The sequence below is a fragment of the Fusarium fujikuroi genome, chromosome FFUJ_chr03 (assembly GCF_900079805.1).
Source record: "Fusarium fujikuroi IMI 58289 draft genome, chromosome FFUJ_chr03".
Taxonomy (NCBI): Eukaryota; Fungi; Ascomycota; class Sordariomycetes; order Hypocreales; family Nectriaceae; genus Fusarium; species Fusarium fujikuroi.
The window spans coordinates 2,083,745-2,109,968 of NC_036624.1; the positions used below are offsets into that span (position 1 = coordinate 2,083,745).

A 26,224-nucleotide genomic window follows, 5' to 3' on the forward strand; every position below is an offset into this window, starting at 1 on the left:
TATGCTAAGCATTGATATGTTGAGCAACTTGAGGCAGAAATAGCATTAGATGATACATACGATTACTTGGTTCAGGGCAATCACGGTGATGAACGAAATCAACTAGTCTAGGAGATCACATTGAGTCGGCAGGGTGAATGTGAGTGGATGTATTATATATATGACATGGGTATCAAGTATATCCGGTAAAATAAATGCTTGTGAATCGTGATGTAATCAAAGTCGTGAAGATCATTACTGCTTGGTTGAGCCACTCATATCTAACCAGGCCTCGCATCGCTCCCGTTGGCCCTTGTCCACACTCTCCATGGTGTTGTTGTTCAACTGAAAAACTAGACGCCGCTGGTCATCACCCCAGTTCTCCCATCGAGGAGCATCCTCGTCACGGTGAGTGTTTGGGTCGAAGCTACGGGCAAAACTGATCCAGTAGTTCTGGACAATAGGGATCATGGGCGCGTTGTAAGTGCGATAGCTGGGCCCAGCTTTGGCAGCAGTCATATCAGGGCCAAAGACGGCGGGCGCATTGGAGACATGGGGAACGCCATAGCCGTCGTTGGTGAGCTCTTCAATGGCAACATTATAGCGATAGGACCAGATGGTCTTGGGGTCGGCGTGCTCAGCGAAGGCGTTGAGGATGTTGTTTGTAGGGCATATGAAGGTTGCTTCGCCGTATGCACGCGAGGCTGAGGGGAACCAAGTATCGTGTTTTGCGATCCTGGGCTCTTGTGGATAGAGGTCGAGAATGGTCTTGGTGTCATCTGTGGTCAAATAGGGGTATTCATTTTGCATGTAGCGTATGAACTGATCTGAGCTGCCTGCGTTGACGGCATAGTTGGATCCCTCTAAGTATGGAATTAGCAGTGCGGCATGGAAATGGGTCCAGATACATACCATTTGTACAAGAGCCCGATAGCAGTGGCACCCTGACGAATTCGCCCTTCTCGTAGAGCTTAGAAGGCAAGTCTGGAAACATGTCACCATCGGTAGTGGGCGCCCAGTAGAAGTAGGATCGATAAGTGCGGCCGTCGAAAGGAGCCTTTGCGTTATGGGATTGAAGGTCTGCCGATTTGATTCCGCGGAGGCACTTCAACGTGTCGTCGGCATCCGCACAGTCTGTGGCGTTGACAACTCGGTCATACTGATACTGCAGATCGTCAGGGCTCGGGAGACCAGGCATGAATGTCGACTCAGCAATGGCGCCAGCAAAAAGACCGTCGTCTTTTCCACCATATGCAACGAGTTGAAGTGCCACAGATCCGGCACCGGCAGATTCACCATGGAGGATGACATGCTCAGGATCACCGCCAAACTCTTCGATGTGTTTCTGGATCCATTTGAGGAGGAATCTCTGATCCATCAATCCTGCGTTGAGGTCGCCATTTTCCTTGACCTCTTTGGAAGCGAGGAACCCAAGCATGCCAACACGGTAGTTGAAGTTTACAAAGATGATGTTGTTGTTTGAGGCCGAGATGAGCTGTGTGCCGTTCACGTAGGGAGAAGCGTTCCTAATGTAGCCACCTGATTGGAAGAAGACTATGACGGGGAGTTTTGAGTCAGAGGTTGCATTTGCAGGAGTCCATATGTTGGTGAATAGACAGTCTTCGTCAATGCGCGAGCTGAGGCCGTCGTTGACTCCTGGACAGTAAGGGGCGTACTATAGAGAATGAGATGTTGTCGATACGTGATGTGAGCTGAATTGCATTTACCTCTTGAGCTTTTAGTGTTCCGATTGTGGACTCGGGTTCTTCAGGTGCTTTCCATCGAAGATCCCCCGTTGGGGCTTTTGCATAGCGTATACCGAGATACTCGTGAATGTTGCTCTCGAGGACATTGCCTTGATATTTGGAGTAACCCAGGTCCACAAAGGGGCCTTCTCTCTTCTTTGCGGGTTCTTCTTTATCGTCATCTGAGCTTTTCCCCTTGTCTTTGTTATTATCATTGTCATCTGAGTTGTTGTCTGGATTATTGCTGGGTTGTGGAGAGGGAGTTTGGTCGGTGTTGTCTTTGGCAGCGGGTTTATCGACATTGTGTTCCTTTGGAGAACACAGGTTTAGTCGTGCTTCAGATTGTATTTTACAGACTGCCAAGGACTGTGTGTGCTTGGGTGATCAGTTGCAGCATACCTTTTTGAGTCCGTAATACAAGCCCAGCGTCAAGCTCAGTACTAGCACTATTGAGAACACAACTGCACCAATTATGAACCATTTTTTCCGGCTGGGCTGTTTTTTTATTGCCGCTCCATCATGAATGTTGTTCGCGTTATTGGGCGTATGTACAGAGTCTTCTTCGGAGACATGATCCGGCTGTTTCGGAGCGACTGTCATTATAGTTGAGGGCACTCGGTCTCTGGTGTTTTGAATGTGGGTGGTTCAATAACCAGGGGCTTTAGACCTCGGGTTATGGCGAGCTGTTTAGGTACGACAGTTTCATTAAGACGAGGTCATAAAATAGACAAAGAAATACGAAACAAAGGAAACGAGACTAATTGAGCTGACAATGGGGACCTTTAATACATACGAAGATACCAAGAGTTCCCTCGCCTACCCATACCAAAGGTACTGACTGGGCTATGTAGCTATAGTGAGTGTTGGCTGGCCCATGTAAGTTGAAAGAAACCGTTTAGACCCTTGCTTTTTTTTAGTGTTAGTCGGCCGCCACACCCGCGCAGGGGGGCTGCAGGTACTTTAAATCAGCGAGCGGCTAGGTAGAGGTGAAAGTATAGCCAAGAGCCAAGAATCCAGAGTGAATCCGTCTTATGGCCAGGTATCTTGAGGCATTATTGGTTGGATTGGGAGGGGGCGAATCTAAGCGAAGGCACCTCAGAGTTGGAGACAACATCACGACAAGGTAAGTTAGCCCGTGGAATTACAGGTAAGATGCAGTTGGTGATAGTAGGTATTAAAGATACAGGCTACGGACAAGAAAAACGTGGCAGCCATCATTGGCCGAATCTCAGCGCTACTGTAGGAACCCAGGCTAAATCACGATATCCTTGGCCCTGCCCTGTCCTCGGCCGATATCAAAGCATAGCCCATATCGTAGCGGGTCCGAGGTCGAGACTTGACCCAATTCCACAATTTCCCATCATGCGGAAGAGGCATCCAGGCATTCAATGGGCCAAGTCGTTCCAGGTTGCGGCATGGGCGATAGACCTGGGTTAGTACTGTAGTAGGCTGGGCTCTGCAGTTCTTGGCACTTTGGGGGCATGGCCTGTTTGTTTTCGCAGAGTATTCCCGAACCAGGTCAACAAGGAGCAGGCCAAAGGAATGTTAATTACAAGCCCCTCGGAAATCAGAGACAAATGCGCGCATCTAGGTTACACCCGCTCGCCAGCCTATACTTCAGATCATTATGAAAATAGCAGGTGCATAGTGATCAATATCGATGTCACTGGCAAATACAATAACTCTTGATAGCAAGACCGGAGACATCTTGTTGCCGCCGACTCCGGGTCTAAGTTAGGTACTTCTACCCCTGCTTTCAATGCCAAGACTCGCCATCTCTTTCAGCCCTTCTTCTTCTTCTTCTTCTTCTTCTTCTTCTTACTATGGAGTATGAATGTCCAGTATCTGAGTATGTCACTCATAAGATCCCTGTCATTCAGCGAGCCCCTCTCCGTGGCCGTTGGCCGCATATTCCCCTGTCATCAATCATCCTGCGCCTTCGGGGATTTCTGTATTAAGCATATTCGTGTTGGTTGCTTCTTACAGAGCAGCGGTCTTATCTTTTGGGTTCATTACTTTGTTGGTTGACTACTGCAGCGCATACTCAAGTGTTTCAGGTGTCAATGTGTTGGATGGGCGGTTGGCTCAGTAGTCCTCGATAGATAGACTGAGATATTCAGAACGCGACAACATCACTGCCGACGTGATAGCCGCCTACAATAAAATGGTAGGCTTCTCGTCGCGAACCCACAGCAGATATTCAACAGACTGTTCTCGCAACGAGCAAGCACAACGAGCATCGACATATGAGTCTACAACCCTGTCAACTTTGAGGCTGTGCATCAAAGATACAGTATGCATACAACGTATCTGCAGCAATGTTCCGATCAGGCTTCATTTCAAGATCCATATATTTACTATACCATAAGCATTGGCTCATTGTTTTTAATCCACGAGGCTGGCTGCAAGGCAAGGATGCTCACCAATTTACCATGTACCCTGTGTTGGCTCAAAAGATTGTTTGTGCCCACCATCAACTCACATACTCCCATTTGCAAGGAGTTCTCCTCAACTGGCTGAACAGCTGAGGCATTAGCCATTATGTCCAATAAGACCTTTCGCTCAAGACTCAACGTTTGTCTCGGACAATTTCGATTATAGCCATGCATCCTTACTCTCCAAATGCAGGCCGAACAATTGTCAGATCAGATCATTTGGAGCTAACCCGGAACATCGAGTAAGTGAAATCACGCCGTCTGCAATTCAAGTCATAATCTACCAGAATCATTCACCTCTAGATGATAGTTCTCCTGCTTAATCTGTTCATGTTCCCTGCCATGCCTTGGAATAGTATGAGCAACACATAGTGTTTAGATATGTAGGAATGTTGAATGCTGAGGTCAAGTGACAAGCCACTAAAAACAGCCAGTAGTATCTAGCGATTCACCCTTGGCGTCTAAACGAGCCGTTTCTACCACCTCAACGATCCATGCTAGGCCATGGTACGACTATTATTTGTCTCAAAAAATTAGTGATCAACGCTCAGATAACTACCCATACTCAAGCGTCTTCTCCTCTACACATCCCTCACCATGGAGGAAACGCCAATGGGCGAGTCCATCAAGATATCGTGAGTAACCCCCTCATCTAAGCCTACTCCACTTTCATCCGCTGACCCAAATGACTACTACAGCTGTGAACGATGCCGTCGCCGCAAGGTACGATATACAAGTCTTTAGCTCTTTCATCGACTTCAGAACTAACTCTTCAAAAAGATAAAATGTGATCGAAAACGACCGTGCTCGCGGTGCATCAAGGCTGGCACCGAATGTATCCTCAGCGGTAGTGGAGAGAAGCAACGGTATGACTCTACCTCGTCAGAGTCATAAACTATCACTAACTCTAAAACGTACCAGGCCAATATCTAAAGGCTATGTTCAAGCTCTAGAGGGTCAAGTGGCATCTCTGGAGCTACTGCTTCGCAAGCTCGCCGTTGCTGACAGCGCTGAGAGAGATGAGATGCTGTCCGAGATAGCTCTCTCACCACCAGCCTCACTCGACATTACACAAAAGTCGCAGATTGACCATGCCAAGTCAAATACTGACCCAAAAGTTGTAGCTGCGCAGGTCCGCTCAGGACAGCTGAGACGCCCTCGATCGAGCCATGCCACTCAGTTCTTTGGCGGCACCAGCGCCTTTCACATCCATCTCTCACAAGAGGTCTCATTATCCCCAGATGAGATATCTACTCACCTCGAATCCAACTCCACACCGCTCATGATGAACATACCGGAAGTGAGCGCTTCCAGCAGCCCGAGAGACCCGAGCTTTGTCTACGCACCTCACGATGAGACTTCCCAGGCGTGCATGGCTGCCTATTTCAAGTATCAATATCAGTTCCATATGCTCATCTACAGAGAGTACTTCTTACGAGACTATGATGTTGGCTCGGGAAGATACTACTCAGATGCTCTGCTCTTTGCTATCTGCTCGCTTGGCGCCATGCAGCTCGACGATTCCCGCTCAGTGTCCGATATCTTTGCCCACCAGGCCCAGCAACTGATCTACGCAGCTCTCGACAGTCCAGAACTCACCACCTTGCAGGCCTTGGCCTTGTTGGGTTACCGTGAGATTGGTGTAGGTCATACGTCAAAGGGATGGCTCTTTGCTGGTATGGCTTTCCGACTTGCCCACGAGATGGGCCTTCACCTTGACCCAAACAACTGGGACGCTTCGACAGAAGGAACATCAAATCGTGACACGGAGATTCTTAGAAGAGTCTACTGGGCTATATTCATTGCCGACAAGCAATTGAGTCTCTACTTTGGAAGACCACCAGCTCTGCACCCCAGCGAATCAGACGTCCGCAACACTATCAGACTGCAGTACCCTCCAGACTGGGAGGGTTTGCTGGATACATACATCTGTAAAGGTGCTTCGGCAACAGAATTCGAAGACGGAGTTGCCCTTGTTGGATCCTTCATCTACCAGGCAGAGCTGTGCAAGATCGCCCATCTCATGATCACGGATCTCTTCGAGAACCGTCGAGGTAACGTCGACGCCACCGTGGCTGCAGCCAGGTCACGACAAATACACGTGTCGCTCACAAAGTGGCTATCGAGTCTTCCCGGTACTCTACACTGGAACCAATGGACTGTAGGCGTGGTGCAACCCTCGGTGCTTCGTATGCAGTGAGTTGCCCCCTAAGCCGCGTCATTTTTGTATACTGACAAGTTAAAGCATGCTGTTCCACACAATCATGATTATTCTTCACCGGCCACCTTCGCATATGTACGAGAAACAAGGTATTGCCGAAAGTGAAGACGTGGAGATCTGCTACGAGTCGCTGCAGGCTATCCTGCGCCTGATGAGAACATATTCGCGACACTATCGATTCCGCTCATTGCCGCTGGACTTTGTCCAGACTCTATCCACGGCAGCTGGAACCATTATGATGAAGAGGTTCTTCCAGGGAGCCTCGTGGGAAGACTCAGACATTGCACGGTCACTCTCGACCGTCATTGACGCAATGGAGGAAGTACAGCACACCTGGCCGTGCATGGGTGAGATCAAAGATTATGTCGTACGGGCACGCAATGCACAGGTTGTGATGCCCCCGGAAGATCCTCTCATTGGGCCAGATCTCATGAACGGCCTAGAGCTGGGTCACAATGTCACGGCTGAGCTCATGGCTCAATGGGGTGAAGAGTTAGGTACACTTGTGACGGACGAGTTCTTGAGTATGCAACTTCAGGGTTCAGAACAAGGCGTGATGGCGCCGTTTGACTTCAACCAATCACCCCTAGGGCCACAGTAGGGATGAGCTGTCGGTTGTAAATATTTAGATGCAGAGCAAGATATATCAGCTGCAAAGCCAGTATTATATATGAATTCCTAAACAGTAACGCCCAGTCCGTTCCCTTATTTCCCTCAATTTCATCTGAACTGCACAAAAGAATTAGGTAAAGTTTATGAAGATTTGAGAATATAGGCATAAGTTTAGACTAAGCTTAGCAAAGCAATCCTAAAGCAATCCTAAAGCAATCCTAAAGAAATCCTTAAGCACATCTGATTTGACTCTACAAAGTAGAAGCCCACTCCTCCAACGACTTGTTGATACGCTCATTTTCAGCTACATCTTTAACCCTGGCCTTTGCCTCCTGATAGACTTATGAGTAGGCAAAGCCTTTTCATTGATATCTACTGCCTAATCAGAAGCCCTTATATCTGCTTCTCCTGTAACGGCATGGAGAAGCTGTCTCACAAAATGGACCTTCTGGGCCTGTCGATTCAGGACGAACAGGTCGATCTCGGACGGGTGGGCTCTCATGTGCCATATATGGACTGTCTTGTCTTGGGGGAGCCAACGGGCTCGCCTGATGATCTGGTTCAGTTTCCAAAGTGTCCAGAAAGGCTCAGTGTTGATGTGTGTGGCCCTGGCAAGGTTGAGGCCTAGAAGGTCTTCTTCTTCTGGTGAAGCCTGTGGACTTGCCCGATTACCTGTTCGATTTCAGACGGATGTGTTTTGATGTGCCATATATGGACTTTCTTCTCCTGAGGGAGTCGATGTGCTCGCCCGATAACCTGGTCAATTTTACCAGGTGTCCAACATGGCTCCGTGATAACCATATGCGTACCCCTGGCAAGGTTGAGGCCCACCCCACCAGCTCCTACAGTAAGCAGAAGAACTTCTGGTCCACCAGTTGGTAGGTTGAAAGCATATTGGACCCGAGAGCGTTCCTCCAGATTGACAGTGCCATTGTACTCAGCAAGACGGATCCCGAGATTGGGGTCTGTCTTGCTGCGCCGTTCAATTGCTTCCTTAATGATGTCCAAGAAAAGGACAAACTCAGAGACAACAACAACCTTCTCTCCAGGCCAAGGCTTGCGAATATCTTTGATCCTCGCAAGTACAGCCTCAACTCGAGGGGAGAAGATTTGAGTTTCTTCCTCCTTTAGAAAGGGAAACCATTTCTCCATGAAACTTGGGCAGCCAAATATCTCATCCGTCGAGAGCCAGTACTGGAAGCAGGGTGATGGTCTTGATCTAATGGGAGTTGCTCAGAAATCTTCCTCGCTACATGCAATGGAGGACTTGCGGCTTCAGCTTGGGCTCGGCGTAAGAATGACAGCCCAATTCTCTTCCAACGAGGTTCGTCCTGTGCAACACCAAATCTGATGTATCGGATGCCGCGATCAGTCTAATTGTTGATCTTCATTACCGACATTCTTGATGTAGCAAAGGAGACTTTAACACGCGCTGAATAACTGGTGGGAGATTTAGGATTGACTTGGGTCTTGCGGTTGTCAATTCCCTGAGGATTGCGTTGGGTAGTGCTCTCCGTTGATGACCGGAAATATCGTTGTTCAAAAGAGACTCCCTCGTCGGGCTGCAGGCTGTTGCCTGTATACATCGAGACGATGACTATGATTTATGTTAGAAAAGTGATCTGACCAGGGAGCAGTTGGATAACGTACTAGAGACGTGCGATGGGTGAATCAAAGCATAATTTCCTCTTGGATGGGTTAAAGGAAGAGGCATAGAGGGTATGGTGAGAAGCAACAGGACCTCGCTAAGGCTAACATTGGAGGCAGCAATTACGTCATTAATTCAACAGAAGTACGGAGTAAATTGGCCTCTGATTCAGCGCGGGCCCATACCTTTATGGAGGGCCTTTTTAAACTGTTGGTGCCATTGTGATGCGTGTCATAAACGTTGTTATTGTATATTCTGATTGTGCATGTGCAATTTTTTGGGCCTTTCTATAAGTGCTGCTGACTACTAGGTAGGTATTGTCAATTTCTACTTACTTATGTTTGAATCTCAATAAGCTCTTCTATAGATATGTACCTAGTTCAAGGTAAGATTGAGAAGAATGTGTAACAAAGATTAAATAAGCAATAAGTTAGGAGCATACAGTCCATTACTATGCATGACGGTTTCGAGAAAGAGAGCTCGCTAGCGCAGGGCATATTGACGAAACCCTTTTGAGACTGTTTTGAAGTGAAGGATACAATACGATGCCAGTCGAGGCAAGAAAGAAGAAGCTAAGGATGGCACAATAGAAGGAGACAGGGTTAAAAGAAAGGATTAAAGTCATATTTAAAATGATCAGCTCAGTAACTACTTTTCATCTTGGTGTCCAGGGTGGCCTTCTAGGGGCGAGAAAACGTCCAACATTTAATGGCTAGGTATAAATTACCTAGGTAGTCTAAAGACTTGATAAGTTATACTGAATTTACTTAAATCTTTTGATCCCTTAGGATACAGGACGGCCGACTACACATATCTACTTTGCATACCTACATACCTAGGTACTAAGTAATAACTTAAGTGTGTGCATTTCCTAAAGAGGAAATGTTTACTCACATGGTAACAACACGGGGAGTACTCCGTATTTACCCTAGTGGAGGAAAGAAAACTCAAGACCTCGATCCTAAGTGACAAAAAGACTTAGGTAACTTAGCCTAAGACTTAGGGTAATTTTACTAAGCTTAGGATCCCTTTGCTAAGTTTATTTGAACACCCTACATCAAGGTCTGATGTTTTCTTACTCCCTGAGGTTACCGAATACCGAAATGCTAGCGCATCAGCTTAACGTTGTCCCGGCCGAGGTTCGTTTTGCTGCTTAAACTCCAACCGCCAATCTATTAATTAATCATCTGCCTTCTTCACCAAATTGTGTTTCCAATCTTTACTAATTCTCGACTTTGGCCTTCATTCGTTTCGCTTTCATACTGCCCGAATAATCAGACCACGTTCGATCCTCCCATCCATTCGTAACACTCCGTGCATGCGCATGCGCGCTCTCTTTTGCCGATCATAAATCATCATGTCCTCCTCCTCTTCAGCATCGTCATCATCATCACCATATCCCTTTGCCACCGCCCCCGACATCATCCGCTCTCACCAAAAGGATGCATACTTCACCGGCCACCTCACACAGATCCTGAGCGACCTGCATCGTCGCCTTCGTGGTGCCCGTCTCACACACGCCCGCGCACCCGAGATCCAGACCCTCGCAACACTCGCCTACTTTGCTCTCACTACAATCCCCGGCAACCGAACTCTCGGCGAGGAGTATTGCGATCTTGTGCAGATAGATGCGCGCGATGGCCAACTCCCTGCTATTGGCCGTCGCGCAGGCTACGTAGCTGCCAGCATTCTCCTCCCCTATATCGCGGCCCGGATTCTCCCTGGACTACGCGCTCGGTTGCGAAACCTTCTACAGCGCCGGCTAGAGAGCCTTCGCAAACGAGATGGCAGTTCGGCGACAGGACGTGAAGCGCGCATGTGGTCTTACCTGGATCAACATCTGAGCTCTTTCACATCAGGCGCTCCTTTCAAGGCCGTTATTCTAGCCCTTTTCTACTTCAGTGGTACATATTACCAGCTGTCCAAGAGACTTCTCTCCCTACGATATGTATTCACACGTACCGTTCCTGACACACCCGATCGTGCAGGATACGAACTCCTAGGTGTACTGCTGGTCATTCAACTTGCGGTTCAGGGCTATACCCATGTTCGATCTACAATTACCGAGTCAGCAGCTCGCGAGCGCGTTGCTTTTGGGGCTTCTGATGATATCTCTTTAAACCATGACGGAGCCTACAACGGCGATAACAACCTATTACTACCAACAGGGGCTTCAAGCTCAAAGGCCAAAGTCGACATCTTTGCTGCCACACACACCCCAGCAGCAGCTGTACCACGTATTCAATTGACTGATGACAAGGTCATGGGCTACATCAAGGGTGGACAACAGAGAAAGTGCACACTGTGCTTGGAAGAGATGAGAGACCCCTCAGCAACACAATGCGGTCATGTCTTCTGCTGGGAGTGTATAGGAGATTGGGTGAGGGAAAAACCCGAATGCCCATTATGTCGCCGTGAAGCCATGGCTCAACATATTTTACCACTGCGTGTGATGTAATGACTTAGATTTGATTGCAAAGATATCCAATTCAGATGAACAAATATTAATATGCTCAATCACATCCTCGATGCAAGATGTAAAAAACAAAACAAAGAGATACCGAGGCTCAGCGCCCATGGGTATCATCAGAGCAGGCTCATGCCGCTATAAAAACGCTCCAATCCTTTCGTGGTATCCATTCCAGTCCATTCCTGTCCGTCCGATGCACCAACCGCCCATTATCTGCCATTCGGTTTCCCAAAGCCTAGTCTTGAAAGAATAAATCTCGACACCAAAAAAAAATGGTCCATCCTTGCATCCAGCAAGAGATGTCCGTCCGTTCCCTTGTATACATACTATACACAATTACTGATGGACATCCAGGGGCCCCAATACTCGCAACCGCCAGATACACACCTGACGAGCCAGTTGAACCCCTCCGATCCCATCTGTTCCCGAAAACTTGTACACAAAATAAAAGCTTGTCGATAAAGGTATCGTGGAAAAAAACGTTGTCTCAATGCATCATCCTCATAAACTCCTTTAATCCCATGCCCGGTGTCTGTCCGATTTTCGGCCTGATCTTCCAATGCTATTCTTTTTGTTGCTTTGTCTTTGCTTTTTTGTTTGGATTTGAAGTTGGGTAATCACTCAACAGAGAACAATACGATCTCTCCTTGTTCATTCTGTCGAAGCCGGAGGGATCTCCAGAGTTCTTTCTCTTCCTTGCCCTTACCCAACTCGCTGCCAGTAGCCTCGCGTTCTCGATGGAAACGCTTGAGAACCCTGTTTAAGCTGACGCCCTTCTCACTCTCAGGACCCTTGTCGACAAAGCTGAGGAAGACATCGGCTCGAGGCTTGTAGAGGACGACTTGTCCAGCGCCGGAGTCTGTTTTGCCATCTTTGCTCTGAGGGCGATACTCGATGAGCTGCTGAGGCTTCTTCTCTTTATGGGACTTCTTGGAAGAGGAAGAGCTCTTCTTGGTCTTACTTGACGACTTGGTCTTCGTCTTCGACTTGGACTTGGGCTTGCTGCCGGCAATCATGCCAAAGAGGCTGTGACCAGTAGAGGCGTGCTTAGAGTGCTTAGAATGTTTGGAGTGCTTTGACTTCTTCAGAGGGCTCGCGGGAGAAATTTCCGGGGCGTCACCACCGGAGTAATCAGGGGATGGAGGGAATACAGGACGCATCATACGGTTGATGCCGCCAGTGAGTCCTGAGTGAAGAACTGGTGGGGCATCCGTCATAACCTGGTCGCTAGGAACATCGATGTGTAATCGCTTGCGCTTCTTGTCCTTCTTCTCTGTGCTGGTCCGGCTTTTACGTCTTTCGGATTTTGAAGCGGGTGTAACAAATTCGGCGGCGGGCACCGGGCCACTTTCATATTCGACTGCAGGCTCATCATCGCCATCCATAAAGCCGTATTCGTCGCTCTTGTCCTTAGGTTCGTATCGTACCAATGAGTTGCCTGGCTCCGCATCGAGATTCATGTTGGAAGCATTGGGTGTTTGTCCAGTTCCAACGAGAAACTCAAATACATCGACATGTGGCTCCGGGGCAGCAGAAGGAGGCGTGGGAGCCTCTGGGGGCGGGCCGTTTGGCGATTCATCATCGCTGCTTTCTTCGTACTCGGCCCAGCCGAACTGATCCTCAGGGACGTCTTCAACGTAGGCGTAGTGGCTCATGTTGCCAGTGTTGCTGGGGAGAGTTTGAACTTCAGCCATGGCTTGGTCTTGGGTGTAGTGTTGCTGATTATCGTTGGGGTGGCTGTGTTTCTGTTTCTTGTTCTTCTTGTCCTTATAAAGCGCGCCTTGGTACTTCTGGTCTTCGGTCATACAACTCTATATGATGTCAGACGATTACACGAGATCAGGGGCTTAATGGCTACCGGAAAGCCTTGTGGTACATACGGTATGTGATCGGTATTGGACGCCAGGGAAATACACCATACAATCAATGCAGGTGAAGGTAGCGCCGCGACAGCGGTTGCGATGAGGATCAAGCTTCTTCTTGGTGAGAACGTCGCCGCAGGCCTGTATGTAGTATGTAAGTTAGTACAACAAAGGACGGAGCTGATATAAACTACGGCATGAAGGGTATAAGTGGGATGCAAGACAATGGAGACTCGTTCGATGCGGCGGGGTGGTATACTGGGATATTTGAGGGATACAAGGGGAGGCGAGAGCATGGCAAGACGCTCATGGTGGGCCAGGAGATCGGCATGGGGAAGAAGGGGTGTCCCTTGAAGGAGGCAGTTCGTGACAAGAATGGTGTGGTGGGAGTGATGTCAGGCGTGTATGAGGTTTGTTTAGGGGGGTGGGCATTGGTATTGGCATTGGGACTGGCATTGACGGGAGTGAAGGGGCATTTGTTTGAGAGATATGGGAACGGAGGGGGATAGGATATGAACATGGCTTGAGCGGCGGGAGTCTTTGGATAGCAGGATAACTACTAATCCATGGGAATGGATAAAAAGTCGAGACTTGGCGGGTTGGAGAGCGAACAATGCAGAGAATGCACTTCACCGAATAACGTACCTCACATGAAAAGGAAACCATGACGGCTCAGAGGACACTTGAGTGTCGATGGTTAACAAGATGGGTTTCGCTGTACAGAGAAGAGAAGTAAACCTGCACAACGGTGCAGTTCTGAGAGACGGTCGGTATTTAACGGGAGACAAAGCAGATTCAACGTCTTGAAGAGACTGCAGAAGTGCTGGCTTCCAAGAAGCTGAGTGGAGGGGCGCAAGGGCCAGGGGATGAAATGATTCGGCCGAGGGATGGTTTTGAGGCACTCAAAGCAAAAATAAAATCGGGGACGGTGCCTTTTTCAGAGCTCTGTATGGTCTGGACGAGGTTGCTGATATGACAGGCGCAAAAGACTAGCTGCCGTAAGGTTGCGTTGGGTGTTGCTTGGGCACGACTTGGGCAGCATAAGCTCAACAAGCGATTAGAGGCAAGGAAAACGAGGCGAAATCAAGCAAGAGTCAGTTGCGAGCCCGAGGAATGCGTTGCGCCGACCAAGTGAAAAGGCGGAAAACAAAGTTGGATGTTGACGATAGCACGAGATTGATGGAGGGGCGGGCGGGACAAAGCAGATAGCCCAGCACCAGCAGACGAGATTGAGTGCAGTCAGGTGGAGGGGTCCTTCGAGACCAGGGTCCGTCAAGCCTGAGTCTGAGTCTAAGACTGAGCCTCTCCGAAGAGCACGGTTCTTGCGACGGGTTCCAGCTCCTGAGGATCACGTAGCGTAGCGTAGCGTGATGATGGAGGCGCGGGTAGTGGGCGGGAAAGATGGCGTGTGATCCCAAAGAATTAAATTAGGAGGGCTCCAAAAGCGAGATGGAGGGATGAATATTAGTAGAGCGAAAGTCTCTTTGCAAATGACGAGAATGAACTGCACGCGCGCGCTGGCGAAAAGAGTGGGATGTTGTGGAAGAAAAAAAAAATAGACGAGAAAAGGAGGGCGTTTCATTGATTAGAGTGGATGCTACAGATGGAACTACAGCACGAACCCGCTGTAGCGGACGCCCTGAAAGGGGGCAATCACAGCAACAACTGCAACTGACAGGAACAGGATTAGGCCCTGATCGGCAAGCCCGGTGAAATTCGTCGGGGACGAATTTCTGATACATTGACCTTCAGAAGTATACAAATTTGTGCCGTTTTACACCCGGCAGAATTGCTTGCAAAAAGCTGCAAAAAGAGTGGTATTTCTTGGCAACCTTACCTAATTAGGTAATCTAAGCGGCCCCTACTAGCTCGGTACATCTGATATAACGGTAGCTAGTGCCTAATTAGGTATAGCTTACTGGGAATCATCTAAACGGAGCTAAATTCAGCAAAACGGTTAGAATTATGCTACTTTATGCAAGAAAACGGTAAAAATGACTTCCCCGGTGAATTTCGCCGGGCTTGCCGATCATACCCTTAGTGACCCGACAATAAAACACGAGATAACGACCCGACAGGAAGCATCGGATCCTATGCAGAGCATCTCACGCCATAGGAAGTTTGGGGGGCTTGTTACCTGAACACCCAAGCAACCATCATAAACACCATCAACAATCAACAGCCAACTCCAGCAAGGAAATGCTCAAAATAGTTCAGAGCCAGTTCAGTCCAGCCCAACCAAAGCAAGCCTCCAGCCATCCTGACTGTCTCAGCCTATGAGTGTGTGTGTGAGCCCGCTGCTGTAGCGACGCCTGGAAAAAAATGATTGGACGCTCATTCATTATTAGTAGAAACCCTGATATTGGGTGCTCATGATGATGACGATGATGCACACCTCAGAACCAACCCTGGAAACTCTGAAGCCGCTCGCCCTGGATGGGTCTGTTGCTAATTAGAACGCTAGTCCAGCCCGGCATTCCTTCAGGTGTTTGCGTACCATTGGCTGAGATATCAACCCAGACAGGGGCACTTATCAATGCAATGCCGCCCAGCAGGATAGGTTGAGTCTTGATTGGAGACTCTTCGCGCCTGTCAAATGTTCCTCGTCCATCACTTGTAGAGGAGAGTTGAGATGGTGTCAGGAGTTTGTACCAGGAGTGTCAGAGTTGAAAGGCACAGCATGTTCCCCTTGCCTAGGGTTCGTGGCGCGCTTATTTCATAACTTATGTGTGCTCGTTTCAAAGGGGCTTGACACTTGTTCAATTTGATGTTGACGATCATTCAACAGTGTAGTAATGCGCCATCGAGATGCATGGCCTCGCGGTTCGATACGGAGAGTAGTGTGTGCGTACCTGAGCTGTGGATGGACGGCTTTTCTTGCATACTTTCTTGGCGTTCCATGTCAAACGCCCTGATTTGTCTGTAACATGCTTAAGATGTGCCATGCGTATAACGAGGAAAAGAAGGGGCCTCAGAGCGGCAGCGCTCCAATGGATTCCTGAACAAAAAAGGGACGCAGCACTTCACTACAAGGGTTCTTCACCACCCACTTTGGACGACTTCAACCTGTTCGACTGCGGGAACTGCGGGGCAGATAAAGGGAAAGACGAGGGGAGGAAAAGAATATGATGTTTCTGCCTTTTGGTAAGAGTTATGCGCTGTTCAGGTTGCTTTCTGGTCCATCGTCGATGGACAGCAGCCTCTGGTAGCATGGCTTACAGCTGCCGGTCCATGCTCGTGGTCTGCATGAGAAAGGAATCCAATGACCGTGAGATACGTGCTCAGCTCAGAGTTGCTTTGCTTCTTGCTTCGACACCCCCAAAAGGAATACAAATTCCATGTTAGTGTGCAATGACAAAACTAGGTTCAGGGCCGTAGATGCCGTGGCCCCTTGCATAAAACTCTCCTCCTGGCTGGCATGTTTGTTTGTTTGATCTATGAACTATCCCGCCATGCCCACGAGTTTATCATGCCGCTACCCGTCATCTGGCTACAGCATCATACCCCACCAAGCAAGATACGGCACGACAGGATAGCTGCCAGGTACAGGCGGGGGCTTGGTTTGCCTATGTACCTATGTATGTATGTCATAAAACGAGATTGATTGTCCCTCCAGTTCAACCTCGCTCGCCTCATATTCATCTTGGGTGGGTTCAGCAAAATGCGCCTTTATTTCAAGAGTGTCTCGTGGTCTGGTTAGCTCACCAAGCTATGCCTCTAATTATCTAGCTGATGGCACAAAGAGGCTAAACCACCGTGACGGTAGGCGCAGAAAGCCAAGATGAGGCTTGTCTCAGGGGGTATCCCTGATCAGCATAACTGCTGTAGTCCACAAGCAGCGTATCATACGAAGCTGAGGAATGGAGACCCAGCCAGGCTACGGGAAGAACATTTGAAAAACATCAAGGGCCGAGACGAAAGGGACGAGTTGTATAAATTTCCTTATCCGCATTCCTCAGTTTTATCCCGAGAAGTAAGGATAATTAGCTCTTCGAAAGACAACGTCCTAGACAATCGTGGACGGGCAGGAAGATACCCCCACCTAGAGCTTGGGAAGGTCGTCGCAGAGGATGCGAGATATTGTTTCATCGACCAAGAAGAGCAACTCCCTTCTGCCACAATTTGATAGCCAGTCACACATCACATCACATCCCATCCCATCACATCCCATCATCGCAAAAGCTAGGGAGATGCTCACCGGCGTCTCGGACCTAGCTACTGAATGGTCTTATCCAGGCCATAGATACGGTCGATCGCTAGCCAGGAACCAGATTGTGATAATATCCGTCGCTCTGGTATCACATTTGTGAAGTACCCGGATGTCAGTTCTTCTTGACTCTTCATCAACATGCATCTGGTTGTACAGTGCAAGCTTCCCTGAGTCAGCAACCTTGGGGATCCATGAAAAAGCTACATACGTATTCTGTGGTACGGGCGGTATGTCAAGATCTTCCCGGATCAACGACTGGCGAGATTGAAGCCCGCTCTTTATTGTTTGTAAACATGATGGTGTTGGTCCGTGACAAACCTAAGCTACCAGCTACCTACGGAGTACAGAATCATTGGTGGATATTGGTAAGCAGACTGAGGACCTCGATCCTGAATGACAGAAACAGGTCAGACGAGTTTAGGGCCATTTAGATCATTTTTATAACCATTTAGGATAAACTTAGGATATTCTTTGCTTAGTTATTTTACGCACCCTCATCAAAGGTCTTAGAAGCTCTTTCGTTTCTTCCTGCAAGCTTCCTAGCGTGGTTAAGTCGATTACGGAGTAGGGTACGTTGAGCTCATGTCCACCACCAAGTCCATACCTACCCCTGGTTGGTTGTCATGTGGTTTGTCTTTAACGAGAACAACAGAAGGCTATGATGATGAAAACCGGTTGACAGCTGACTAAAACTCATATATCTCTTCATGCACCTCTGCGATGGCATATAACTATAGCGCCCCCTTGATCTCCTTGTCTCTGCAGATCTGTCTGTTTCGTAGCGTGTATCAGCTTCATTGGTGAGCGTAAGCCAGGAGGCTTCGGGTACCTGAAAGTAGCCCGCCGCAGAGGTACAGCCTCCGCTAAATTAGCGTTGACCGTTACCTGTGCTGCGCCCATGAGAGGAGTATCTTCATTTACCTTTCTCTCCACCTCATCGAGCTGAGATCACTCTATGCCCCACCATCGACCTTTCATGGAATATCCATCTCACCTCCAGAGTCCGAAGTTATCGATATTGGCTGGATTGGTTCCTGTCTAGACATGGATGATGACTTCTAGGCAGATCTATTGTTAAGGTGCTAGCTAATGAGTATTACAACTGTTGCTGGATTCAAAGCCTGAGGATTCGGCCCGGTCATTCGCTTTACTTAATCTTCATTTCTTCTAGAATTTTGGCTTCCCTTCTATTTCTCCTTATGACACCTTTCTAACCCTACCTCGACAAATACCAAATACCACTCCTTATCAGACTTTTGTTCCGTTGGATATTTTTGGGGTTTTGTATATCGTTCTACCATACTTAAGCATCGTCCCATCCTATTTGTGCTTCCGCGTCTCTTGCCAACCTCGGTATCATCCCAAAGAAGGTCTTTCGACCCATGTCATCCTCGTGCGTGGTACTTCCATAAGTGGGATCGCCGCCGAAGACAATCCCCAAGGAGCAACAAAACTTCTGGCCTTAGATCAAGCTGTCAAGAATAACTTGTCCAAAGGTCCACCAAAGTCTATACTACGCTTGCCTAATTCTTTTTGTCGCTCTTAGGTACTAGGAAAGCGGACCTAGGCTTTCTTGCTTCGCCTTGACAGACGCCAGGGGCATCTTCAACAAATTCAATCCAGCTTGTTGCTTTTAGGTCTAGAGATCGAGGAGGCACACGCAATATTTAACTACCTTACCTTATTACTTTCCCTACGGTGATTAAGTATAGGTCTAGTTTGGCAACTCCTGTCACGGTGTCACCTCTTCCTTCCTGCCTTGACCTCCCTCAGCAAATCTCGAGCCATTGGATATTTCCAATATCTTGGTGCATGAGGCCTTGATAAACTCAACATCTTATCATCAGACAGCTTCAATTACCCAGTACTTTTTCTCGGGACAGTCACCGTCTTTTCGACCCTCGCAGTCCGCGACCGCCTACGATCTATACGAACCGATACCATATGCCCCTTGTTGCAGTCTCCGGCCTGTCTCCAGTCTCCGCCGTCAATCACTGTCGGGGGTTCCATCTCCCCATACAGTCCAACTCAGTCTTGGTTGATAGGTAGACAGACATATACGGTCTACCTTCACCTGCACTGCTTCAGCAGCTGCATTTGCATTTGCAGCCATATTGTTGTAATGCCCAGCAAACCGACCAAAGCAACCATGTCCAGCTCCAACTCTCCCACATCTCAAACCTCCAACAGCTACGTCGAGCAGACCGTCTCGGTATTGAGCTCGGTCGCCAGCTACATGCGTCTGCCTGCGTTGGCTTCAACGGTACGTCCATTATACTGCAGCTTGGCTGACAAAATAGTCTTGACTGCTGCCATCCATAACTGCCTATCTAGGGACATTTCTAACGTCAACGCGCATACAATAGGGTCTCGCCGCCGTCCTCACCTCATTACTTTACTTTAAACAGAAGTCCGTATCCCAACACCATCACCATTACCATCACCGCCTCCGTCATCATCTCCCCTTCCTAGCTACTACCAACCTCCTCTTTCTTTGCCTGACCCGCATCATCATCAAGCCGAGCCCCGCTAACCCTGCATGTATTAGGGCTCTCATTTACCCGAGTAACATTCCCGCAAATTCTCGCTCAGACGTCCCCAAGCCTTCCGACTTTGGCATCTCAAATTTCGAAGAACTTTACATCCCGACCGACGATGGCGAGAAGCTCTCAGCCTTCTACATCCGTGGCCCTCGCGGCCACAAGAACTCAAACATCACCATCTTGATGTTCCATGGCAATGCTGGCAACATCGGCCACCGGTTACCCATCGCTCGAATGATCATAAACTACATTGGTTGCAACGTTTTTATGCTCGAGTATAGAGGCTACGGTTCCTCAACAGGCCAGCCTGACGAGTCGGGTCTCAATGTTGACGCGCAGACAGGGCTCAACTATCTGCGGCAGCGGGCCGAGACACGCGATCACAAGCTCATGGTTTACGGTCAGAGTCTGGGTGGTGCTGTCGCTATCAAGCTTGTCTCGAAGAACCAGGAAGCGGGTGATATAGCTGGTCTGATCTTGGAGAACACTTTCCTCTCCATCCGGAAGCTGATCCCTTCCGTTGTGCCCCCTGCCAAATACCTTACCCTGCTATGCCACCAAGTCTGGCCCAGTGAGTCGGTTCTCCCCAACATCACAAAGGTGCCTACGCTCTTCATCAGTGGCTTGCAGGATGAGATTGTTCCGTAAGTTCCTCTACACCCTCTCTTACACTACTACCCCTGGTCCTGTGATGATTAAATTTGCATCACCCACAAAAGTTGAAGTACCCTCGTGGTCTTGATATGAAAGCAAATACTCCCTGATGATCGACATTGCATTCTTCTACTGTAGCATAGCGCAACACAGAACACGAAGCTAATTTATGCCAGGCCAAAACACATGAAACAGTTGTATGACCTCTCCGCCGCACCCACCAAGCGGTGGAAGCCTCTCCCAGGTGGTGATCATAACTCAAGCGTCCTGGAGGAAGGTTATTTTGAAGCCATGTCAGATTTCATCGCCGAGGTAACGGGTGATACACCACAAGAGAAGACACGTTTGTAGAGACTGGGTATATCTCATTTGATATTCCATTATGCATGCATAGCCTTGGTGAAGGAAAGAAAACGTACAGACAGCATACAGCATCACACTCACGATTGACGACACCTCCTTTTTGTATTACACACCTCTGCGAACACTTTCCTTGCTAGTCCATATTTCCGTACACGTTCAACGCTCGCAGATAGTGGACTCGCAAACCCCGAACTAGAAAAGAAACTTGGCATTGATGAGACATTGATAAACTATTTTGAGTTTGTTTGCTTGTGCTTGTGGTGGCCTTGGTGGGGGCATCTTGAGCCTCGTGATCACTTTTGACTTGATGTTCGCGTGATGCGAAAAAATAAATAGTTGGTGTTACATCGATGTCTTAAACTATGTATGCAATCCTTTGGATGCCCTCAGGGAGCAAGAAAATATCAGACCTTGATACAAAGTGTCATAAGAAACCCAATAAAAGGTATCCTAGAAGGTATACTAAAGGTATGCCAAACTTATCCTAAACTTAGAATAAGTTACCTAAATCTTTTTGTCATTTAGGACCGAGTTCCTAAGTTGTCTTTCTTCCTCTAACTAGGGTACAAGAAAGCTTCTAGCATTTGATGAGGGCGATCAAATGGAGGGTGTTGAGCAGGATAATGCTGAGAACCACAGTCCTCAGACGAAAGGTGCCGAGGAGAAATGTATTGATGCAAAGATGACCGATGCTGAGGTGGACAAGGCCTGCTACATGAGCCAAGCTGAATAGGTAGAATGTCGTCGATACTCTTCTCAGTTTGTAGGGATGTTCCAAACTGTTCTCCTGCTAATGCTTGCTCCGCTTCAACCTCCTCTACAGCCAGTCTCATCGCATTCATAGCTATGTTACAAACATGAAAGAAAGCACCATTTCCATAGTAGTTACTTTAATTTCAATCACGACGGATGCCAGTTTGGATTGTCATTTTATGCAGGCGTCTGTTATCTCGACTAGTGTTGGTGAATCATCCTCCGGTCTCTCGTGTAAGCTGAAGCAAGTCTGGACAATGAAACCTTTGCCACATCAACACAGGAGTGCTACAGCCGTCTAACAGCATGTTTGAGTCCGTTGGTCAACTGCCTAGCCACCGATATCTTCAGCCGGTCAATGCTATCTCCCTTCTCAGTGGGAACCCACGCCTCCTACATTTAGTGTTTGGCTTCTAAACTTATCAAGCATCGTGAAGGCCATGATCATAACCTCAGCAATCTGATGAAATGTTCTGCTTCTGTCTGCGTTCCATTCCTCGGGTCTCTCAAATATCCACTTTCGTAAAGTCGAGTTGGCTAGCAGGTGACAAATCCTTCTATAAAATGCCATTGATTCCTGTTACGTTAATTTGTCCTGCAAGTTTACTTGACTGGAGGAGTCAATAAATACTTAGGATAATGATCCTAAACGATAAAAACACTTAGGTAGACTAAGTCATAAACATGCAGGCAGATTTAGAATATCTTAGGATAGTTTAGGACAATCTCAGTGGACTCTTTAACGTTTATTCTTACCACCTAATTCTGGAGTCTTGCGTCTTCTGACAACTTAAGGGGTGTCTTGCTGATGATTGTCTTGTTACTTGATGACTCTGACACCTAGTTTGTTCTCAGTCGTGGACCAGAAAGGTCATAGAATTGCTTGTACTCCGCGATCAACTTCGACAAGGTGAACCCGGACGCCCTTCCTGTCTGCCCTTGCACGACCCTCACTGATACCTCTAGCATTCCACGTCACCATCAAGAGCGGCCCACACCTTTCCCCCCTCTGGCTGTTGCGGCCTCTTCTTCTTGAGCCCTAGAAGTAGTTTGCGTCCGGGCTTTGCCTCTTCGGGTGCAGGAGTAGAAGACGAGGACATTGGTCTAGAAGCCGCGCGTCCAGCTACGGCACTCCATCCTCCAGTGCCGGCCCGAAGGGTTACTTCTCGCCGAGAAATTGCACCGTTAGCATCTGAGTGACAGAGCAAGACGCTTTCAGCAAGCTTTTCGCGACGGATAGTCTGCTCGATCCGAGGTTTGAGAATTTCGAGGCTCTTCTCCATGGGTGCGGGTGTGAGAAATGCGGAATATGATACTGAAGCTTTGATAAGAACTTCCTCATTCAGAAAATCAACCTTGAACCTGAAGCCTTGCATGGACGTGAGATCCGGCTCGAGGGCGGCATTGACTTCCTCGATGGTCAGACCGAAGCGAGGCTCTGTAAGTACCAGAGCATTGAAGGGCTCAGTCTCGAGGATTGGTGGGCTTGGAGGTCGAATGGCTGCCGCAGCCGCAGCTTCAGCAGCTTGGGTTGCTCGGATCTTGACACATTGTGCAAGTGTCTTCGTCGGGGCTGAAACAAACTTATCTGATTTCCATACTAGAACAGACCGGTGAATGTCGTAGTCCTCACTCTTACTCTCGAAGCCGAAGTCCTCGGCGAGCAAGTGAAGAAATTGGCGTGACTGGTTCTTCATTGGCTCATATCGTAAACGAACTTCGTCTTTGTTAGCAGCAAAGACTCGGAATTGGCTCTCCTGGGCATCTCCCCATGATTGCATCTGTTTATAGAGCTTTAGAGTATTGTCCGAGAAGGGAATATGGTCGTTGGTGTGAGAAGCAGGGTCGATATTGAGAGCTGCGGCCAGGCGACGGTTACGGTCAAGTCGTTCGCACTCCTCATCACATCGAATATCTGGTCGACTCGGAGTAGGGTTGCTCGTACTTGCTAGGCACTTGAAACTTTGCTTGTGATTACCACATGCACAGCTGGTGGACATCTTTACCTGACAAGCTGTTGATTCTTTACAGGCTGGTACGTGTGTTAGTAACAAGCTTGTTACTGAGTATTATCGACTTACGAGTTTGCCCATGGCAGACGCTCTGGCATGGGTGATTACATAGCAGCTTGGGCTTTCCGCATATTTGCTCGCAACCGTTTTGAGCGTCTCCGCATTCTCCGGGGCGGTGACATAGCTTTTTACATGTATGGAGCCCGCAGGAGAGTTTTTGCCCGCATTGCTCTCCGCAATGAGCCTCTTGCAAATGACAAGGCTTGTTGTGAAAGGTCTTCTTTCCACAGATGCATCGCTTCTGAACGAGGTATGTGCACGGCGGGCAGGATACATCATCAGGATGGCACTGATGGTCAACAGAAGGATGCCCACATGCAGTCTGCCGCTGGCACTGATTGGTGCAAGATGGCTGTCTCGTTCCGCATGGTTGTGGCGGATGCAAGACTGTCTGGCCGCAATTGCACGAAACTTCTTCCCAGATGGCCTCGGGACAGCTTTGACAAGCTCCGCGGTGGCAGAGTTGCTCACAAAAGTGACTGCCACACTTAAGTGGTCGTCCGCAGACGGCGACACAGATATGCTCGGCCTCAACTGGTAGCAAATCAGGGCCCAGGCGTTGCTTCTTCTGCTGAGCAATACGTTGAGATGCCTTCTTTTCACCGGGGCAACAATGCTCTCCGCATCGATGCCTTCCGCAGTTGCGAGTAGCCTGGCATATCTTGAAACATAGGGGATGTTGGACATTTCCCTCATGGCAGATCGTCTCACCCGTGACTCGGCCGCAGCGGCAGTCAATCTCCATCGTTTGGGTGCAAGGGTCGCACTCCCCAGTGTGGCACAAGGATTGGCAGAGATGACCGCATTCCAGCTTCTTCTCGCAAATCCTCTCACAGTGAGGAACATTATTTTCACAGGTTTGACGGGGCTCCTCCATGAGTTCCTTGAGCGGTGTCTTGCCACAAGGGCAATGGGTGACAACGTCCGGAGAGAAAGGGCAATGAGCCGAGACCTCTTCTTGCGGGTGACAAGAAATCTGGCAACGATGTACCCCACAATCGAAGGTTCTTCCGCAAGCACTCTCGCAGCTAAAGGAGCCCTCAAACCAGGAATTGCTGGCGAGATCGAACGAATCGCATATGTCTTCCTGTTTGGAACATAGCATCTCCTTTTGCACTCGTCCACAATAGCACTTGGCTTCGACCGGCACCTCGCAGGTACCGCAGACACCTGGATGGCATGTTTGAGGACATTCATGCTGACCACAAGGTAGAAAATCGCCGCAACGCTCTCGACAACTCCACCCGTTGTGGTAATCGGTATCCCTACAGTTCTTTCGCTGAGAGTGCTTTCCACAGTAACAGGGCTCCGGTGGGCTCAATACGGTGCACGGAGGACATGGGCCAGGATGACATTGAAGAGTGCATGGGTGGGAGCATGTCGATCTGGGCTTGGAACATGTTTGCCCACATGAATGAGGAGGCAAAATGCTGTTCCGACTGGGCTGCGTTTCTTTGCCACACCAACACGAACTATCGCCTGGTCCTTCTATCAACGTTGAATTACACCCAGGGCAACGCCAAGATTTGTCGCCGCTCTCCTCGTTGACTTTCATGGACGTATCCCACCATTGGTGGGCACATTCAAGATGAACAACGGTCCAGCAGGTAGTGCACGACCAGACCTCGGTTTTTCGAGTAACCTCTTCGGTGCAGATACGGCACTCATAGTTCCAATTGGCAATGTCTTCCTGAATCCGTTGCCATAATTCCGAGGCACTCGACTTGGGAACCTCTTGGCGGGGTCTGTCCTGCTTACGGTTCCTCGTACGGTTTCTTGAGCGTCCTTGGCCTGTGGGCTGAGGGGCGCTTGATGGATGCTGTTGGGCACTATAGTTGTCAGTATATGGTGCATTGCCTTGGGTCTACGGCCCTACCTCCTCTGGGATACAGGCTGTCCGGGCACGAATTCTGGGGCATCTGCACTCAATGATGCATCCTGAGCAATCTCTGTCGGTTGTTCGGTTGTAGTCAAGCGTCCACCAAAAGTGCGCTGCGGCCCCATAGAGAACACGCCTCTGCCTTGGTTTCCTTGCCCTCGAGAACCACCTCGATTGCCTCGCCGGTTTCTTCTGCCTCTAGAAGACCCTGAGCTTTCGGGGGCGGCTATGGTTGGTGCAGCAATAGTGGCATCGGCAGGCCCTGTCTGAGGGGCGATTCCGCGGCCTTCGGGAACCTGCGCTGAATCATCCTGTCGCTGGCCACGATTCCGTCCTCCCCTTCCCCTACGGCGTCCTCCACCTGAGCCTCCCCGAGAACGCGATGCTGAACCCTGGCCCTCACTTTGAGACCGGTTTGGGGCATTATTTCGTGCCTGATGAGACGTACGGCTGGTCTCTTGCTCGGCCATGATGGTGGAGATCACAGTCGTGAGCTGAGAAGTCGTCGCTGTTGCAAATATTGCGCTATGTAGTATAAAGCGTCTTCAAACTACGAATAAAGAATAGGAAAACAATGACCTTCAAGCAAAGAGCTTGCTGACGGAGGAGAACTTGCAAGGAGAAAATGGGAAAGATTTCCAACTGCTTCTTCACAGGAGCGAGAGTTAGAGGAGCAGGAGAAAAGTATCAAGGAAAGGAATCTAGAAACCTTATGATATATTATGCTGTTTGCAATAAATTCTTAGGAGGCGTTGGAAACCGGTGGAGCCCTGTATGC

The 26,224-nt window shown here is 48.9% G+C and overlaps 7 protein-coding genes; 3 read left to right on the plus strand and 4 right to left on the minus strand.

Annotated features, from left to right (window-relative positions):
• Positions 1–234: 234 nt before the first annotated feature.
• On the minus strand, positions 235–2,205 carry FFUJ_02770 (related to triacylglycerol lipase II precursor; the record flags this gene model as incomplete). XM_023574541.1 has 4 exons in its annotated part: positions 235–842; positions 892–1,654; positions 1,707–2,059; positions 2,124–2,205. 4 exons carry the CDS (start codon positions 2,203–2,205, stop codon positions 235–237), a joined length of 1,806 nt encoding a protein of 601 aa, XP_023427878.1.
• A 2,551-nt stretch (positions 2,206–4,756) lies between these two features.
• On the plus strand, positions 4,757–6,981 carry FFUJ_02771 (related to CHA4-transcription factor; the record flags this gene model as incomplete). XM_023574542.1 has 5 exons in its annotated part: positions 4,757–4,794; positions 4,858–4,882; positions 4,940–5,025; positions 5,081–6,355; positions 6,405–6,981. 5 exons carry the CDS (start codon positions 4,757–4,759, stop codon positions 6,979–6,981), a joined length of 2,001 nt encoding a protein of 666 aa, XP_023427879.1.
• A 390-nt stretch (positions 6,982–7,371) lies between these two features.
• Positions 7,372–8,144, minus strand: FFUJ_02772 (uncharacterized protein; the record flags this gene model as incomplete). XM_023574543.1 has 2 exons in its annotated part: positions 7,372–7,664; positions 7,802–8,144. 2 exons carry the CDS (start codon positions 8,142–8,144, stop codon positions 7,372–7,374), a joined length of 636 nt encoding a protein of 211 aa, XP_023427880.1.
• Positions 8,145–9,997: 1,853 nt separating this feature from the next.
• FFUJ_02773 (related to C3HC4 zinc-binding integral peroxisomal membrane protein) lies at positions 9,998–11,098 on the plus strand (the record flags this gene model as incomplete). Its single annotated transcript, XM_023574544.1, has 1 exon — positions 9,998–11,098. The coding sequence occupies one exon, from the start codon at positions 9,998–10,000 to the stop codon at positions 11,096–11,098; it is 1,101 nt and encodes a 366-aa protein (XP_023427881.1).
• Positions 11,099–11,727: 629 nt separating this feature from the next.
• On the minus strand, positions 11,728–13,268 carry FFUJ_02774 (related to cell growth regulating nucleolar protein LYAR; the record flags this gene model as incomplete). XM_023574545.1 has 3 exons in its annotated part: positions 11,728–12,921; positions 12,991–13,113; positions 13,167–13,268. 3 exons carry the CDS (start codon positions 13,266–13,268, stop codon positions 11,728–11,730), a joined length of 1,419 nt encoding a protein of 472 aa, XP_023427882.1.
• A 6,063-nt stretch (positions 13,269–19,331) lies between these two features.
• FFUJ_02775 (Ben46-like protein) lies at positions 19,332–20,730 on the plus strand (the record flags this gene model as incomplete). XM_023574546.1 has 3 exons in its annotated part: positions 19,332–19,445; positions 19,549–20,369; positions 20,556–20,730. The coding sequence occupies 3 exons, from the start codon at positions 19,332–19,334 to the stop codon at positions 20,728–20,730; spliced, it is 1,110 nt and encodes a 369-aa protein (XP_023427883.1).
• Positions 20,731–22,457: 1,727 nt separating this feature from the next.
• Positions 22,458–25,916, minus strand: FFUJ_02776 (related to cysteine-rich protein NFX-1; the record flags this gene model as incomplete). XM_023574547.1 has 6 exons in its annotated part: positions 22,458–23,450; positions 23,507–23,527; positions 23,577–24,832; positions 24,892–25,011; positions 25,074–25,396; positions 25,444–25,916. 6 exons carry the CDS (start codon positions 25,914–25,916, stop codon positions 22,458–22,460), a joined length of 3,186 nt encoding a protein of 1,061 aa, XP_023427884.1.
• Between the last annotated feature and the right edge of the window lie 308 nt (positions 25,917–26,224).